A 19528-nucleotide genomic window follows, 5' to 3' on the forward strand; every position below is an offset into this window, starting at 1 on the left:
TTCTTTCAAGATCTCCTTGTACCTGAGGACATTTTAACTTCTTTAAGACTGTAGCATCCTGAAGGTTGAAAGGATCTAGAGCACTTCATGGAATATGTGACACTGAAGAGGTTCATTTGGCAGTGCAAAGCAAGGCCCCCTCGGGAGTTATTAACAATTCATGCATTTAACAGTTTCCAGAGGCAGTGTCTTAAATGACTCAGAATAAAGTAGATCACCAGCAGATTATACTCACTTAGAACATTTTCCATCCTGGCTCATTGAGTGTTCCAAGAAAGGGTTTAACGAGGTGGTGCATTAATCAGCCACCCCTGGGTCTGTATTGCTCCCTGAAATGGAGCTAATTGCCTAATAAACAAATTTTCTAAAATATTCCTTACCTCTGCACAGGATATATCAAGACAGATCACATGTCTCCAGCTGTTTACCTCAACCAACAAATATTTATTGATGAAATAAATAAAGCTACATGAGGGGTGACTTAGCAATAACACAGCAGACTGACTGGCAAAAGGACAAATCAGAATATAATTCTCAGCAGCATCATAGGAGGCGAGTGAAAATAAATTGTCAAAAGTAAGAGCAACAAATGCATGTGTATAATAATTTACAAACCTTGTCATTTCTAGACAGCTTATTTGATTTTCACAACTATCATCAGTGCTGTTATTATGCCTTATTTTACAAATGAGAAACTGTGCTTGAAAGAGTTTGGTGACTTTCCTAAGGTCACTGGCAAGTAGTTTTTCCCCAAATGTACTTCATTTCCTAAATTTTCCAATAACAGGACATTTTGGAGGTAGCGTGTTATGTGGACAGGTTAGCAATGCAACAGCAGGACGGTGCCCTGGGAAGGACTCCAAACAGTGCTCCAGGGATCGGAGAGGTACGCATTTGCTAGGCTAGAACACTGGAGTGGGTTACCATTTCCTCCTCCAGGCAATCTTCCTGATCCAGGGATCAAACCCACGTCTCTTGCATTGGCAGGCGGATATTTCACCACTGAGACACCAGGGAAGCTTTAGGTGCCAACAGGAGAATGCACTTCTACCATGGTTCCACCAGGTGGCAGTGAAGGTCACCACTAGAAGCAAGTGTCAAGCAGTCAAACCATTGTCCAAAACAATGCTATTCTTTTAGAGTTACAAAAGCATGCATGTGCATATGTGTGCATGCCTGCATGCGCGTGCATGTGTTTGCAGGGCAGAGGAACTAAAACATGAATGGAACTGTTACTGCATTCTATTCAGTTTCCCATACTGTTAGTGGGTAGAAGAATGAAAGAAAGACCTTGATATTTGCACTTCAGTACTTTACTGTGCCCTCTTAGCCCATGTCTGCAATCCCACCCCTGGATTTTGGATGTCCAGTGAGGTATTACATGATGTCCCAAATTATCAGTCATTTAGCATAAAAGTGAATGTTCTCACGAGAGGAAGGGTGTGTGAATTCAGTGCATTAACAGCTCTGGCTGTGCCTATACGAGTGTCTTTCTCCGCAAGTGTCCACAACCTGTTTGCTGCTAAAGAAACCAGCAACTTGCAGCATCCTCTGGGGAAAGGAACTCGATAGATGAAGGAATCCAAGGTGCCTCTGGTGCTTTCCAGTTCAGCGGTAATCAGCATCGCTACAGGTTAATTGCAATTTTTTTACCCCTGGATAAAGAATTTTCAATAAAAGCATCCCATAGTAGAAAATAAGTGCATCTGCAAATGAAGAGTTAGAATCTATCTTTCCCACAGAATGATGTTTAGATGCCGTCCTAACCCTTCTGAAAGTTAGTAAAAATTTTTCCATTTGTCTGTGAATATCTACCAACCCTGAGGCCACCTCCAGTACATTAATAAAACCAGATTTCAGGGAGTGGGAGGGATGTTCAAGAGGGAGGGGATATATATACATATATATATATATATGGCTGATTCATGTAGTTGTGCAGCAGAAAACCAATATAATATTATATAGCAATTATCCTCCAATTAAAAGTAAATTAAAAAGGAACTTCTAAGGTACTATGACTACTATACTTCAGCAGATGAGACATTAAATTACAGAGAATTTAAGTCACTTATAAATGTGATATTTTCCCTATAAATCACTTATAAATGCAAATTATTTTGGTGTGCTAATTTTAAATTGTGTTGCAAGCAGGAACCAAAGAAGGAATGTTTAACATATTACAAGTGAAAATATGTGTAATATAGTAACTGTTACTACTAGCAACTGGTGGCCATGTCTGTTTATAATTGCATTTCTCTGGCTGGGTCTATAGGCTTATCTCAAATTTAACATAAACAAAAGTTTTAGTAATTTGATTTGTTACAGCTAAATAAAACACAACGGTAAAAAAAAGGTCCCCATCAATTAGAAGAGTGTTGTACTCCGGGAGACTCTTTATCCATCGGGGGCAGTTGCTTTTCTTCTGGCACTGATGGTAGATCAGGTGCTTTCTGCCCGCACCTTGAAACAGTGAAGCGAGTCATGCGAAGTGCTTCCTCATACCCTGGGAGGGTGTCCAGAGAGGAGGGCAGCTGGCCCAGGGAGCTGGGGGAGTGAGCCACAGCCAGGATCCTTCGAGCCGCAGGGCCGAACACTGATTGCAGGGCTGGGCAGGAAAGAAGGACCAGAGTTCAAGTACATGTGGCATCTTCAGAAACCTGAGACTTACAGCACATGCAGTTCCCCTTTATTTATATTATTTTATTAAAAGGGTGTCTAGCTTCTGTCCCTCTTATTTATTTACTCATTGGCTGCCCTGGATCTTCGTTGTTGCTCACAGGTTTTCTCCAGTTGTGGTGAAGAGGGGCTACTCTCTAGTTGGACGTGGGTTTCTCATCGCGGTGGATTCTCTTATTTCAGAGCACAGGCTCAGTAGTTGAGGAGGCCAGGATTAGTTGTCCCACAACCTGTAGGATCCTCCTGGACCAGGAACTGAACCCGTGCCTCCTGCATTGGGAGGCAGATTCTTTACCACTGAGTCGCCCAGGGAAGCCCAATCACTCTTCATTTTAAACAAGTGTCAAAACTCATTGTCACTCTTGGCAACAGATGTTATAAAAGTCATGTGAAGCTTGCGTAGAAACCAACTTCCCTCTTTGCTTTCTCAAATCATCTAAAATGTGTCCCCACATCCCATAACCCTTTTCTTTCCCCTTTACAAATTTAGAACCCTTTATGCCAACCCATTGAAGTTGCAGATCCCTTCGAAGTAATTGTTTCTGCCTATTTATCTTTCCCCGTGGACTGACAGTGAGAAAAGAAGCAGGAAAAGGTGAACAATATGCTATAGCGCTCTCTCTTTTCAAAATAAATATCACAGGATATTGCCACCTGCTGTTCTGCCCAAGAGGTCACTCTCCAATTTGAGGGAAAGAATATAATCCAAAGAAGAGAACAGAGGGAAATAATGAAAAGTGTCTTATAACTATTGAGTGTTGGGCCTAATATTTAACAGAGTAAGACCTTGTGAATAAAGAATTGAAAGTATTCCATGACTAATTTTTCTAAAGATAAAAAATATAGTATAGTTAAGAGAAAATATAAGTTTGGTTTTCACAAAATCTAAGATGTTTTCAAAAAAGGGATATGTGCAGTGCTTAACATAGTTTTATCAAAGTAATTGTTTATAAACTTGGAAATGTTTCCTATAAGACATTTCCAATATCATCTCTAACATTTCACTTCTTCCATCATCAGACCAAAAGTACAGCATCCCTGAGAGGCAAGGTCACCACACCATCAGGTGTCTGGAAATTAAAGATGCCCCAAGATTTAGAATCTTTAATACTATTCCCTCTTGATACAGCGGGCTTCCCTGGTGGCTCAGCTGGGAAAGAATCCACGTGCAATGCTGGAGACCTGGGTTTGATCCCTGGGATGGAAAGAGCTTTCCTGGAGAAGGGAAAGGCTATCCACTCCAGTATTCTTGCTTGGATTCCACGGACATGGAATCACAAAGAGTCAGATGCAACCGAGTGATTTTTTCTTTTTCTTTCTTGGTACAGTGGTTAAGAAAATCGACCGGACAACGCAGGGGACAAGGGTTCCATTCCTGGTCCCCAAAGATTTCACATGTCAGGGAGCAACTCAACCCCTGTATCACAACTGCTGACTCTGCTTGCTCTAGAGCCCGTGCCCCCACCAGAGGAGCCCTCGCAATGCGAAGCCCTCCCGCCGAAGCTAGAGAGTAGCCCCTGCCCGGGGCAACTAGAGATAGCCCAGATGCAGCAAGGAAGACCCGGTGCAAGCTAAAATAACACGTGAATAAATAAATAAGTCTAATACTGTTCGATCAACGTGTTTACACCTTCGCACTAGATGTTCTTTTAAACCTGGCTTCACTTCCCGTGTTACGCGTCCGTGTACTCACAAGTGACCGTGTTCTGGAGAGTGCTGTCGTGGTCAAAAGCGATGACCGTCACTTCGTAGGGTGGCCGGCCCTCCTCTTCCCCATTTTGCTGGCGACCCAGACAGCAGCGGAAGCATACAGAAATCAGGCCACACAGGAGAAGCAGTGCCCCGATGACCACCAGCAACCTGCAAGGACCCCACGGAGTAGTGAGAGCTCTGTGCTCCTCGTTTTGCTTGTTTTTTAAACCAATTTGCATAATCAGCCTTCAATGTCTACATTTTAATTCTTGCTTGAATATTTCTTAGAATGCTTTAAGATTTCAGCTCCCAGGCTTTGCTGTCATATATATATATATATACACTTCCTTATTTTGTCAGCAAGACTAAGTCAGTTCACTTGAACAATTCATGAGAGATTTAAGTGCGTTTTGGAGGGACAGATTTTTACTGAAGTAATCTCCTTTCTGTGGCTATTTCTAGAGTTGACCCTGCGAAAGTACACAACAATCTGTTGATTGTTGGCCCAGGAGATGGTATTGAAATAGGAAATCCTGCCGTATTGTCACATAGGTTAGTGATGAGGAAAAGAGGTTTTACTCTGTGAGATGTTAGGTAAGTAGGCTCGATATCTCAGATTGTTTCCCCCTGTTGTCAATATATTTAAAAATGAAAAAAAAAAAAAAAAACTAAAAAATAAAATCCCTGAGAAAAGCTTCCTTTTAAATGGCTTTTTGGATAGCATAGCTGAAACTTACCATATATACCAGAGATGTACCCAATCTGTGGTCAGGCAGCTATGGAGAAAGAATAAAGATTTTATTTTGCAATAAAAATATAATCAATGCCGGTTATACTTTCAGAATCAAAAATATGAGTTACAAAACTGTACACCTTTATAATAAAAGCATTACAGATTATGTTAACTTCAGTGTAACCAGCTAAATCTATCATGAAATGGGATGCCTTTAGTAGTGGTTTATGCATGCATGCATGCTGTTGCTTCAGTTGTATCTGACTTTTTTGCAGCCCTATGGACTGTAGCCTGCCAGGCTCCGCTGTCCATGGGATTTTCCAACAAGAACCCTAAAGTGGGTTGCCATGCCCTCCTCCAGAGGATCTTCCCGACCCAAGGATCGAAACTGCGTCTCTGACCTTTCCTGCACTGGCATGCAGGTTCTTTACCACTAGTGCCACCTGGGAAGCCCAGAAGTGGTTTATACCATTGTGTAAATCACTACAAGACAGACTAAACTAGTTCTCATGAAAGTAATGTTAATAGAACATGTAACCACAATCATTGTAAACAGTTTTGATGACGATTATCAAGAAAGAACTTGCAGAGTAAGCTTACAAAGAGCGAAAATGAGTGTGACAGTTAAGGTTTGTATATATTTGAAGTCAATAGTTTAAACATAAAGAATATTTCAATTATAAGCATGAACATTTATAATTTGTTTTACAAGCTGTTGCAAAAAGGGCGACCATATAGATAAACAACAGAGTCCTACTATATAGCACAGGGAACTATATTCAATGACCTGTAATAATTTATAATGGAAAAGAATATGAAAAAATATATATATAACTTAATCTTTTTGTTGTACCCTAGAAACTAACACAACATTATAAATCAACTATATTTTGATAAAAAATAAAAAGCAGAAACAAAGGAGAAAAAAAGAAAAAGAAGGGGGTCACAATAAAACCATAAAAACTCCCACTATAAAAAGAGCTTTAAATTTTCACATCCAGGATCAAAACTGGTAAGCATATCCACTGAGGCCAAACAAGAAGGGGTGGGGGGGAATGTAAAAACCAACTCCATCATGATGAAAGCTAATTAAATACTCTGAATGAACTAGGGCAATTATCAATTTTCTCTATAGGGTGAAGAAAATATGGATTGCATAGGACAAGAAGTGGGATAAGTTTACAAGTGGGAAGAGGAGGGGAAGGAAAACATTTGTTTGTTACTGAAGATAATTATTAATGCATTTAATAATCCTTTTGGATACAGTGATCTGTTGAAATCTATTGAAATCTACTTCTCCATCCTCTCTGCACAGTTGTAGACCATACAGTTTGTTTCATCAATGAACAGTGTCTCTTAAGTGTCCTCACATTTCTCATTCATTCAAAGCCCCTTCCAGTTCGACAGTGTTATGATTCTGATTCTGTTAAAAGTAACCCTTCTACAGTGGTAGGTGTGTGAAACCTCAAAGAGCATGAGACAAGTAATGAAGGCCATTGCCGTTCCCCCTGGGTTTAACAGACTTGACTGTTGGGAAACTCTTTCCGTGGCTAAATATGTATTTTTCTTCAGCCTAAGCAAGTCTTTTATTCAAACTCTCCCTGCTTCCTTTAAACCATTTACCTCCAAGAGGAATGAATCTCTTCCCTTTTTATCTCGGTGTCCTGTGTCCACATGAGTCCTAACTGTGACAGATTTAGATGGAGGGATAATCACCTCAAGTGACAGCTAAATGACACCTGCAATGAATATTGTTGTTACTGTGCTTATTGTTAAGTCGCTAAGCTTTGTCTGACTCTGTTGACACCCCATGGACTGTAGCCCACCAGGCTCCTCTGTCCATGGGATTTCCCAGGCAAGACTGCTGGAGTGGGTTGCCATTTCTTTCTCCAGGGGATTTTCCTGGCTCAGGGATCGAACTTGCATGTCTCTTGCATCTTCTGTGTTGGCAGGCGGATTCTTTACCACTGAGCCACCAGGAAAGTCCGGTAAATATTAGCATGCCCTAAAAAATAGGAAATGCTCTGTAGATCTGAAATGATGGTTCTAATTCTGGCAATCACCCACGTTTATCTGTCTGAGTCTAGTGAATTCTGTCTGTCCCAGTGAGTCACTGAGAAGCATGGGAGAGAAAATCTTTCGCAAATCTCCATGACTGTATAAACTGAGATTAAGTGTGCAGTTTTGATAGGAAGATTGGCCTTGGAAAAAAAATGCTGTCAGCAGTATTACTTTGAGTGTTTAGGATGACAGGAATGCGTGTTTGTTTTTGGAGAACCCCGTCTGTGAGATTAGTGGGTGGAAGCGCATTTAAGTGGAAATAGGGAAATCACAGCTATCTAATGACATTTTGACCCTGTTTGGGGTGTTGATGTTTCTGTCTGTCTCGCCTTCCTTCCGCTGAGCACTCTCAGATACTTACTGTTGAGGGCTGACACAGTTCTCCTCACATCTTGCCCGAGGAAGCTGTAGGAAGGGAAATAATCTCAGACAGGGAAATGGTCTCACTTGCTCTGCTCAGCAGCCTATGTGGCACCCTCATGACTGAGGTTAGCCGGTGAGGGTGAAGCAAATACAAGAAGGAGGTCATAGGGTCAATCATGGTTAGGACTGTTTTCATCTCTCCTATGCCTGATCTTTATTAAATTCAAAGTAGGAAAACCTGTAAGAGCAAATGTCTACTCTGATTTGGTTCTCTTTTTTTTGGTGGTGGAGAGGGAGCATCCCTGATTTGTGAATGAGATGCAGTATTTATACCAATTTGTTCATCTTAGAAACTTTCTCATCTGTCCCCCAGATAGATCCTTCAAATTCTTTCTCAGTTACAAGTTGAATTCAACCCCAGTGCTCTTTTTTATTTCCTCTGTACATCAATAACTCACTGGCAATACTTCAACCTAAAATTAAAAGTTAAAAAAAAGCAGCTCAGTGCCTTCGTGGTGGTGATTCTGTATTTAATTCTGTGTAGTACTATTTACAATCCAAGTAAAACATTTTGAAAATATGACTTAAGATTAAGCTGGATATGTCATTCAGCTTGTTCAGAGGGCAAATATTAAAACAAAAACAAAAATTCACCATACAGGAGAAGAAGGGGAGGAGGGAGTGAAAGAACTATTTATTGAATAGCTACTCTCTGCCAGCCAGATTGCTAAGGATTTTTAAGATTTCATAACATTTTGGCACAATAACCATGCCAGTAAGTACTTTGCTTTGAAATGTTAAGGGTCTAAGGCATAGAAATTTAAGTAACATGACTAACTGCACATACCTATAGATTTGGCCAGAATTCCAAACAAAATTCTATCATATGTTCATGTTGAATGAATTACTAGAAACAGAGACAAATCTGCTCTAACTCCTTGACATTGCTGTCAGGTCCCTCTACTCCAAGGAAAGAAATTTTCCACCCCCTCTTCTAGGTATTTTTCAGTTGACTTTCTCCTTCCAAGCCTCTCTAGGTAAATTTTTGTTCTAAAAGCTGTTTCACTCTTCCAGTAACTTGGATGATTTGATATTACAGGAAATCAACAATAAATGCCACAAAATTTCTCTAAAAAGAGATGGAAATTTGTATTTCTTGAGAATTGGGAGCAGGGGGACACGCAGACTCATGACATCGGGTGAAAAGGACTTGTAAAAGGACTAACAGCTGACTTCTGCAAAAAAACACTTGAGAAACTCCTGGTTTCACTAAGGGGCAAAGTATGGGTTTCCTCCACCCATCCACGGGACTTCGTTTTGCTTTCTTTACTAAAGGAAAATAAAAATTAAAAAGCCTAAAGTGGTTAGTAGACAAAACATCCCTTTTCAAGCCTGTTGCAAAAAGAGAAGAAATGAGAAAAGAAATTTGGAAGGGAAGGACAGGAAGAGAAGAGGAAGCAAAAAGAAAATACAAGAAAAAGATATGGTTTCAGGCACTCAATTAGCTGGTATATAGGAAGCAAATAGACAGCACCCTTCCTGTTAGGAGCTGTACAGAAATTGGAAACCAACCCATTTCATCATTTGCTTTTCTTCTTAGTAGATTTCATAACTGAATAAACTTCTCTCTGACAATGGTCTGGAATCTCTCAGTCCAATGACCCTTTCTTAATTGAGTTACTTAGAATCTTCTGTTTTTCAATGGAGAGAAATAAAAGGTCCAAATTACTTTTAAAGAGTTTTCTCTCTCTTATCTCTGACCAGGAAGCACCTAAACTGCTAGAGTGGTATTAAGGCTGATGTGGGACATACCATTTAGGAGAATTATGTCCTTAGTTTTAATAATTTACTTGAGAACCTTTTTTCTTTTATTTTGGCCACATGAGTGGCTTACTTGTTGGACCTCAATTCCCCCACTAGGGATTGAACCTGTGCCCCTTGCAGTGGAAGCATGGTGTCCTAACCACTGGGCCATCAGGGAAGTCTCAATAATTTACTTGAGATTTTGAGGGCTAGGTGATAAGATGCTAAAAGAGAGAAATATACATAACAGACACTTCTATATTGCCTTCGCTATCCTACTTGTATATATGTTATATGTCCTTCTTTTCATTGATGTCATTAGTCACAGGTCACTATGCAACCCTATAATACTAAGGGAACATTCTAGTTAATTCTTTTTCCCTACCACCCCTTTGGTTCAAAAGTATATGTCTTTCCCCCTCATTCACTTTACCACCAGGTTCTTCTGAAAGTTGACTTATCTGAGAAACAAACAAAAGTCTCATTCCTGCATTTTCATGACTCACCTGGATGAAATACACCAGGGCAGAGGGCATCAGGGCTGGGGAGTGCAGTCCCATCTGGCTGAACTCTTACTTCTCCAGATCAAGCACTGGGCGTCCGTCGTCTCCTTTCTGTGGTCCAGGCCATGTCTGGCTTCTTGACCTAGAGGACTTAAGGAGAGAAACTTCTCTCAGCAATAAGTTGGTTTTTCCTCCTCTGTCTCTTTCTCTCCTCTCACTCTCTGTAGTTGTTATTTCCGGTAATTTTTCTCTCCCCTTTCATCCTAGCTTCTTTCTCTACTTCTGCCCCTGGGTTTAAGGTCTCTACATTTGCTTCCCTGCCCCTCCTTTTCTTCCATTCTACTTTTAGTCCTATCTAGATGCCTTGAACTTTTTCCACACTTGCTCCAAAAGGATGACTCGCAGGAAGGACACGTAAGTCCTGTGAATTAGGTATTTTTCTAGGCAGTGGTGAGAAACTGGACTTGAAGGAGGATCAAAGGGAGAACAAATAAAGTCTCTTTTCCATCAGAAAAGGAGTAATATTCTTGGCCCTTCACCCAAGCACTCCAGGATGACTGTTGCTGGTTGAAAGTCACCCTGCCAACCTCCATTCACACCGGCTCTCCATGTGATTAGCCCTCCTCTCTCGCTCTTGGAAACCACCCCCCTTCACTGTGTTGATAATCAACTCTCCTGGTTCTGGGTCATTTATTCCTAGACACTGAAGTGGGGCTGAGAGGTTGCCAAATGAACTGGAAAGCTATAGCATCTTTGGAAAAGCAAGTTTGGAAATTAGAATTTCTGGATGCTGTCCTTGAAGTTGCCCTCCACACTGACCTCAATTCTCATTGAAATAGTGAAAAATCAAACAGACATTTCGAAAACAAGACTCAAGATCTATATGTCTCTCTCTCTCTCATATAATCTAAAGTCAGAGCCAAAATAAGTACCCATGGAAAAGACATAGAATATTTATAGAGATTCACCTCTCTAGGGACAAATGAATGTTGTATAAATGATGTGTGCTTAAGCCAGTAATCTTTTAATACAAAATTTTAAGAATGTTTTTTAAAAATAAATTATTTCATAGGAAAATTGGACATTTGTTTACAGGGATCTATCTCATAAAAATTGCGGGGGGTGGGGGGAAGCAACTTTCATATCCTTTCTAACTCTGAAAATCTGATTCTACTGAGTTATTGAGAGAAGACCACTGGGGGCAGTTGGTTCTAAAAGCCCCCACACAGCATAACAGTGTGATACGAGAATGGAGAATATAAACTCAATTTCTTTTCTTAGCCAAGGAATTCAAATAGTGAGAGAAAAAGTTGGTACAATACTGATGATCCAAAATCATTCATTTTCAGAAATAAATGAACACTATGTCATTTTTAAAAAACATAACAGTATGTTCCAAATTTCAGCAGAAGACGGGCCAGGTAGGAGGCATTTTACAGGACAAAGGTGGCAGAATCTCAGCCCTTCACTAAATTATCATATAGTTTCTCAGTCCTCAATTTTCCAATTCATAAACTAGGAATGGAATGCCCATAAGTCCTGCCCTAGATGTTGTTTCATAGAGAAAATACAATCAGAGACATGAAGGCATTTTGATTAGAGTATTTCTATTCAGAGTGTGATGTAGCATCATTTAGCTTGCTCTTCTCTTTCTCTTGTCAAAGAGACAGTGGGGCATCATGGCTAAGACTCCAGCTATATTGTCTGTGGGGTGAAATACTTACTTGGTCACTTATTAGCTGTGGGATCTTGAGCAAGATATTACATCTCTCTGTTGGCTCAGTTGCATCCTATATAAAATTGATAGTAGTAATAATACTAATAATTGTTTTTGTTGTTCATTATTCAGTCACTAAGTCATGTCTAACTCTTTGTGACCCCATGAACTGCAGCACACTAGGCATCCCTACCCTTCACTGTCTCTCGGAGTTTGCTCAAACTCATGTCCATTGAGTTGGTGATGCCATCCGACCATCTCATCCTCTGCCTCTGCTGCCCTCTTCTCCTCCTGCCCTCAATTTTTCTCAGCATCAGGATCTTTGCCAATGAGTCAGCTCTTTGCATCAGGTGACCAAAGTATTGGAGCTTCAACTCCAGCGTCAGTCCTTCCAGTGAATATGCAGGGTTGATTTCCTTTTGTATTGACTGGTTTGATCTCCTTGAAGTCTGAAGGACTTTCAAGATTCTCTTCCAGGACCATAATTCAAAAGCATCAGGTTACTTCAGGCACTTATGGTGGCTCAGATGGTAAAGAATCTGCCTGCAATGCAGGAGACATGGAATCAATCTCTGGGTTGGGAAGATCTCCTGGAGAAGGGAATGGCTACCCACTCCAGTATTCTTGCATGAGGAATCCCATGGACAGAGAAGCCTGGTGGCTACAGTCCATGGGTTTGCAAAGAGTCAGACATGACTGAGCTAACACATGACTGACACTAACTTTTATACACTTAGAGAGATCAAATATGTTAATGTGTATGAAATGTATATATCATGAATGTAGTGAAAATCGCTGAGTCATGTCTGACTCTTTGAGACCCCATGGACCGTATCCGCCAGGCTTCATATACTAACCCTGATATGAAAAAAATATTTTGTGAGAGTTAACCAAGATTATTTTGATTTTCACTCAGTTTTAACAGTGACTTTTACCCTCGATAGACTGGATAACATGTCCTCCTGCTTCATGTATTGTCACCATGACCTTGTTTTAGCTTTCCTAGGATTCCTGTTCTTCAATATTTCCCCTTGCTACCCTGGCCCTCTTCTCTCCCAATCATGCCAGCTGTCACCTGCATGAACAGGTTTTCCTATTAACATGACATTTTTCACCCCCATTGCACTTTCCTGCCTTGTGATTGCCATCATCTCTTTGCCCTCCAGCTTCCTAACAAGTTAGAACAAATGGAATTCTGTTAATGACCTTCTAGTTATTTTTCTTAGAATTACTGCTGCCGCTTTCCCTCCCCCACCCCTCCCACCACTGGGTTAGAACTGCTTATTTATTCAAATGGAAGTGATTATGCCTTGTGGTGGTTTTAACTCTGAGTTCAGTCTCTATCAAAGCATCCATGTAGGGACTGATGAGACAGGAGAGAGAATGCAAGTGAGAAGATTGAAGACAGCCTGCATTGGAAGGGCAGGTGGCTGAGCCAGAAGAGAATGATCTCATTACAACCCTACACAATTCTGTGGCTCCATTATGCTCGTGAATCATTAGCTTGTACCCAGGTTGTTAAGGACGTGGTGTGGAACCAATGGAGGGGACTGTACACAGGTCTTTTCACCTATGCTTCAGGGAATTGTTATACAATACCTGTAATAAGTGGGGTTAAGGAATTTCTTATGTCTGCTTCCTTTGATTATTCTCCTTTGGAGTTTGCCTAGGTCAGGTCAGTGTTGTTGTTGCTGTTGTTGTCTAGTCACTAAGTTGCAACCCCATGGACTGTATGTAGCCCGCCAGGTTCTTCTGTCCATGTGATTTCCCAGGCAAGAATACTTGATCAGGTTGCCATTTCCTCCTCCAGGGGATCTTTCCCACACAGCGACTGAACCCTCATCTCCTGCATTGGCAGGTGGATTCTTTACTGCTGAGCATTCAGCGAAACAGAGGCTAGGACCATTACTGCTCTGAGGCATCTAGGGTGACCTAGAAAGAGTTGAACAGTGGATCTTCAAAAATAGATACTATAACAGGACAAACCAGTTCTATCTTACAACTACTGGAAGCTCCACCAGGAAGACAAAATATAGCGTGTCTATTTTACAAATCAATATTGCAGTTTAAGTATTGAGTGGCAACTTCAGAGGCACTGAAAGTCAGTGATAGGACTAGACTCAAAGAAGTTTAGCAAAATAGGAGGATTAAGATTATCATAGAATTACTGGTTTTACATGCCATGTAACACATTACTACAAATTATGTAAGCAGCAATGTAAAATGATATACATTTATTATCTCACAAGATCTGTGGCTCAGAAATGTGGACACAGTTTAGTTCGAACCTCTCCTTAGGGTCTCATGAGACAGTGCTCACAGTGCTGGCTAGCTTGCATTCTCACTGAAAGGCTTAACTGGGAAAGGATTCATTTCTAAGCTCCCCTAGGCAGAATTCATGCACATTTGTTTCTTGAGATAGGCATGGTACTTTATGTAACCACATATACATGATCACATACATTACATCACCTTTACTTCATCCCAAACCATAAATTCCACCCACATTTAAGAGGAAGAGATTGCAGAGGAATAGTGAGAACCACTTACAATCTATCAAGTCTGTCCAGCTATCTGCCACATAAAGATTGTAGAAATTATCCCCAAGGATCTTTCCAAAACAGAAAAAGACAAAAATTCCTCAATGAATCAATGGATATACAAGATGTGACATACTTATGCAGTGGAATATTGTTCAGCCTTAAAAAGGAAGGAAATTCTGACAGTTACTACAATGTTACTGCTGCTGTGTCTATGCTCTAGTCATGTCTGACTCTTTAACTGCATGGACTGTAGCCCGCCAGGTTCCTCTGACCATGAGATGCTCCAGGCAAGAATATTGGAGTGGGTTGCCATTTCCTTCTCCAGGGGATCTTCCTGACTCAGAGATTGAACCCACATCTTTTGCATCTTCTGCAGTGCAAGCGAGTTCTTTATGACTAAGTCACCTGAAAAGTCCATATACTGAAACACTGGATGAATCTTAAAGACATTATGCTAAGTGAAATAAGACAGATATAAAAGGACAAATATAAACTTCCACTTGTATGAGGTTCCTAGAGTAGTCAGATTCATAAAGGCAAAAAATAGGATGGTGGTTTCAGGAACTGGGAGGAAGAAGAAATGGGGTGTTATATGAGTCAGAGTTCTCCAGGGAAATGAAACCAATAGAATTTCTATATATACCTAAAGAGATTTATTATAAGAAATTGACTCATTCAATTATAGAGGCTGACAAGTCTATATCTGTAGTGTGAGCTGGCAGGGTCCAGACCTAGGACAGTCAGTGGTGCAGTTCCTGTCCAAGTCCAAAGACTATCACTTGGAGAATTTTTTTTTCCTTCTTTGGAGAAAGGCTAGTCCTTTCTTCTATTCAAGCTTTCGACTGATTGGATGAAACCCACTCACATGGAGAGAAATCTGCTTTACTCGACTGACTGAAATGGTAAGCAGTAAGTGTTACCTGGTTAGTCGGGTCTGACTCGTTGCTACCCCACCAGACTTCTCTGTCCGTGGGATTTTCCAGGCAAGAATACTGGTGTGGGTTGCCGCACCCTTCTCCAGGAGATCTTCCCAACCCAGGGATCAAACCAGTTTCCTGCATGGCAGGCAGATTTTTTAACATCTGAGCCACCAGGTAAGTCCATATTGAAATGGTAATTGAAATGGTTCAGTTCAGTTCAGTTCAGTCACTCAGTCGTGTCCGACTCTTTGTGACCCCATGAATCGCAGCACTCCAGGCCTCCCTGTCCATCACAAACTCCCAGAGTTTACTCAAACTCATGCCCATCGAGTTGGTGATGCCATCCACTGTGACCCACTCATGTTGACGCATAAAATCAACCATCATAGGAGTTATTGTTTAAAGGATACAGTTTCAGTTAGAGAAGATGAGAATGTTCTAGAGATGGATAGTGTGGAAGGTTAAGCAGCAATGTGAATGTGTTTAATGCCATGAAACTGTACATCTAAAAATGGTTAAAATGGTAAAAATGTTATATTACATAACATTTATCACAAAAAAGAAAAAAAGAAGAACCCACTTATTTCTAATGGGCTTGAATAGGAGAAGGCAAAACATGGCCCTCAACATGGCCATGCTGAGGAACTAGATCACGCGGAAGACAGTGACTGATCTAGTTTTTCACATTGTCCACGTGATGGCACCTCTGTGTGAGCTCTGTGTCCCTTCTTCAACAGACATCAAGAAAAACTTTGAAGGACTTCTTTGGTAGTCCTGTGGTTAAGACTCTAGGCACGTGTTCGGGGACACAGATCCTGCAAGGGGTAGAGTGTGACCAAAAATAAAAACAAATGACAAGAAAAGGTTTGAGAGTGAATGCAGGTATCCTCTACCACACAACACGTTTAAAGTCTTCTGTGAAATTGATATTCTCTGTCTTGGTGATCTGAAAACTCTCTCACTGAATCCTTTGAGAGACCTTCATACTGCATTAGGAGAAGGCGATGGCACCCCATCCAGTACTCTTGCCTGGAAAATGACATGGACAGGGGGCCTGGGAGGCTGCAGTCCAAGGGGTTGCTAAGAGTCAGACACGACTGAGCGACTTCACTTTCACTTTTCACTTTCATGCATTGGAGAAGGAAATGGTGACCCATGCCAGTATTCTTGCCTGGAGAATTCCAGGGACAGGGGAGCCTGGTGGGCTGCCGTCTATGGTGTCGCACAGAGTCAGACACGACTGAAGCGACTTAGCAGCGGCAGCAGCATACTGCATTTATAATACCACTCAGAAGAAACCACCTATGTCTTTTATGATCTGATACAAATGAAAGAACAGTGAACTGAGTTTTTGTGTAGCATCAGACAGAAAAGAGACAGTCAGTAAACCACTAAATAAGGTTGCGGGGTGGGGGGACAGCTTTAGTTCTACTTTATAAAATAATAGAATTGAGATAGATTTTCCATAAATGTCTTTGTAGTTTAAAAATCTAGTTCATGCTGGTGATATCTTCATAGTTAAGAACCTCATGTGCTAACTGTTAACTGTTTGTAGAATATAACACAATTTACATGGTATGTCTGGTGTAGAAAAGAATGAGGTTTCCTTAACAGAAGGCAATCAATCCTTACTTTTCAAGAGTTTATAGTTTAAATGGAGAGATGGAATAACAGTAATGGAATTGAAAATCAACACAGTGCATGTTAGAACTGGACATGGAACAACAGACTTGTTCCAAATCGGGAAGGGTGTACGTCATCCTGCTTATTTTAACTTATATGCAGAGTAAGTCATGAGAAACGCTGGACTAGATGAAGCACAAGCTGGAATCAAGATTGCCGGGAGAAATATCAATAACCTCAGATAGGCGGATGACACCACCTTATGGCAGAAAGTGAAGAACTAAAGAGCCTCTTGATTAAAGTGAAAGAGGAGAGTCAAAAGTTGGCTTAAAACTTTAACATTTAGAAAACCAAGATCATGGCATCTGGTCCCATCACTTCATGGCAAATAGATGGGGAAACACTGACACTATATTTTGGGGGGCTCCAAAATCACTGCAGATGGTGACTGCAGCCATGAAACTAAAAGATGCTTGCTCCTTGGAAGAAAAGTTAAGACTAACCTAGACAGCATATTAAAAGCAGAGACATTACTTTGCCAACAAAAGCCCATGTCGTCAAAGCTATGGTTTTTCCAGTAGTCATGTGTGGATGTCAGAGTTGGCCTATAAAGAGAGCTGAGTGAGAGAGCTGAGTGCCGAAGAATTGATGCTTCTGAACTACAGTGTTGGAGAAGACTCTTGAGAGTCCCTTGGACTGCAAGGAGATCCAACCAGTCCATCCTAAAGGAAATCAGTCCTGAATATTCATTGGAAGTACGGATGTTGAAGTTGAAACTCCAATACTTTGGCCACCTGATGTGAAGAACCGACTCACTGGAAAAGACCCTGATGCTGGGAAAGACTGAAGGCGGGAGGAGAAGGGAATGACAGAGGATGAGATGGTTGGATGGCATCACCGACTAAGTGGACATGAGTTTGAGTAAATTCCGGGAGTTGGCGATAGACAGGAAGGCCTGGCATGCTGCAGTTCATGGAATCACAAAGGGTTGGACATAACTGAGCAACTGAACTGAACTGAACTGAACTGACAGTGCATGTTAGAGTATATAAAATGAAGGTGGAAAAAGAAATTGATGATGACAATCCAACCTCTAAATGTTAAGTTGAGAGGATTTATTAAAAGAAAAAAGAAATTGTTTTTGAAGGAAGTACAGAATTTGTAGAGCTCGCCACCAAGTCCCAGACTGCTTAGGGAGATTGCTGTGAGTGTTGACCCAAAGGACAATGGATGATTATGCTTTTCTGGGTCTCATAAGTGAAGTGTGGAGGTGACTATCAGAACTGTGAGAGATCTAGCTCAATCTTGAGCCTTCTGTAGTTCTTTCTGGTCGTGTGTGTTTCTTTGGGTATTTTAACTACATACTCACATGCATCCTTCTGATACACTTCTTCCCAGGACAACCTGTAAAGGCTAGGAGGATGTGATATGCTCATAAGAGACATGTACCATGTCCGTTTCCTCAACAAAGTTACCTATATGTCTCATCTTCTAGTGTATGTGTGCTCAGTCATGTCTGACTCTTAAGGACCCTATGGATGGTAGCTTGCTGGGTTCCTCTGTCCATGGGATATTCCCAGCAATAATACTGGAGTGGGTTGCCATTTCCTCCTCCAGGGAATCTTTCCAGCCCAGGGATCGAACCCATATCTCCTGAGTCTCCTGCATTACAGGCAGATTCTTTACTGCTGAACCATGGGGGAAGCCCATAATGGCTCATTTTAATCCACTAGAATATTGATGGCTTCCAAAATAGCTGTCACTGTGAGAAGCGAAAAGGTTTCCTCTTCATTGTGGTGTCATTTCAGTATTTATTAATCATCATTAAAATAATTTCCTGAGATTCCAGTTATGTGAACAATCACTGTGGCAAATGCAGTAATGTATTTAATCTTTTGCTTCCTGGCATTCACAATCAAGGGAGGTCAAATGGGTCTCTAGTTAAAAGGAAAGTATCACTGATTTGTTACAAGCTGATTGGAGGGGGACAAATTGGTTACATGCTGAGGTTTCCTCTGTGAACCTCTCACAGAGTAGCACTTTAAGTGGTAGACAAACTATTTTCAATTTGGTCTCAGGTACCCTGTACAGAAAAAGGGAGGGCAAGAAACTTAGGGACAGAAATGAAATCCTAATTAAACTATCATATTGGTGAGTTTTCCTAATGGTTTCCTAGATATTTTGTTTATTTATTTACTTTTCTCCAATTTTCTTTTATGCAGTCCCTTCTTTAAAAAAAAAAAATATTTATTTATTTGGCTACACCAAGTCTTAGTTGCAGCATGAGAACTCTTAGTTGCAGCATGTGGGATCTGACCAGGGATTGAACCCAGGGCCCCTGCCTTAGGAGCATGGAGTTTTAGCCACTGGACCACCAGGGAAGCTCTGCCATGTAGTCCCTTCTTTATATATATATATTTTTTTCTGGTATCATTTAAAGCATATATTAGCTATCACACCATTTTTGCCCATAAATAATTTTTAAAAATCTCTCATAGATAAGGCTTTTTTTTTTTTTTTTTAAAGCATGGATAACTGCAAGTAGACATTTCTTTTCTGGTTAGGAAGTTGTCAGGGGTGGAGGGGGGATAGGTGAGAATTTTATCACCTGAATAAGTGGCAACCCACTCTAGTACTCTTGCCTGGAAAATCCCATGGACGGAGGAGCCTGGTAGGCTGGAGTCCATGGGGTCGCAAAGAGTCGGACACAACTGAGCAACTTCACTTTCATTTTTCACTCTCATGCACTGGAGAATGTATTCATTCCTGGAGAATCCCAGGGACAGAGGAGCCTTGTGGTCTGCTGTCTATGGGATCGCACAGGGTTGGACACGACTGAAGTGACTTAGCAGCAGCAGCAGCACATATAGTATCTTTGTTGAGATCCCATAGAA

The 19528-nt window shown here is 41.0% G+C and overlaps 1 protein-coding gene across 2 annotated transcripts; it reads right to left on the minus strand.

Moving 5' to 3' along the window:
* Window positions 1-418: 418 nt before the first annotated feature.
* TMEM52B (transmembrane protein 52B) lies at window positions 419-10482 on the minus strand. Of its 2 annotated transcripts, none has more exons than XM_065941388.1 (6): window positions 10371-10482; window positions 9835-9981; window positions 7524-7567; window positions 5106-5144; window positions 4370-4536; window positions 419-2605 (listed from the first exon to the last, which is right to left on the minus strand). In XM_065941388.1, the coding sequence occupies exons 2-6, from the start codon at window positions 9886-9888 to the stop codon at window positions 2361-2363; spliced, it is 549 nt and encodes a 182-aa protein (XP_065797460.1). In that variant the 5' UTR covers window positions 9889-9981; window positions 10371-10482; the 3' UTR covers window positions 419-2360. The 2 variants fall into 2 exon arrangements, with proteins under 2 accessions (XP_065797460.1, XP_065797467.1); XM_065941395.1 differs by having other exon boundaries at window positions 10419-10480.
* Window positions 10483-19528: the final 9046 nt, after the last annotated feature.

This window comes from Muntiacus reevesi, chromosome 1 (genome assembly GCF_963930625.1).
Source record: "Muntiacus reevesi chromosome 1, mMunRee1.1, whole genome shotgun sequence".
In the NCBI taxonomy this organism is placed as follows: Eukaryota; Metazoa; Chordata; class Mammalia; order Artiodactyla; family Cervidae; genus Muntiacus; species Muntiacus reevesi.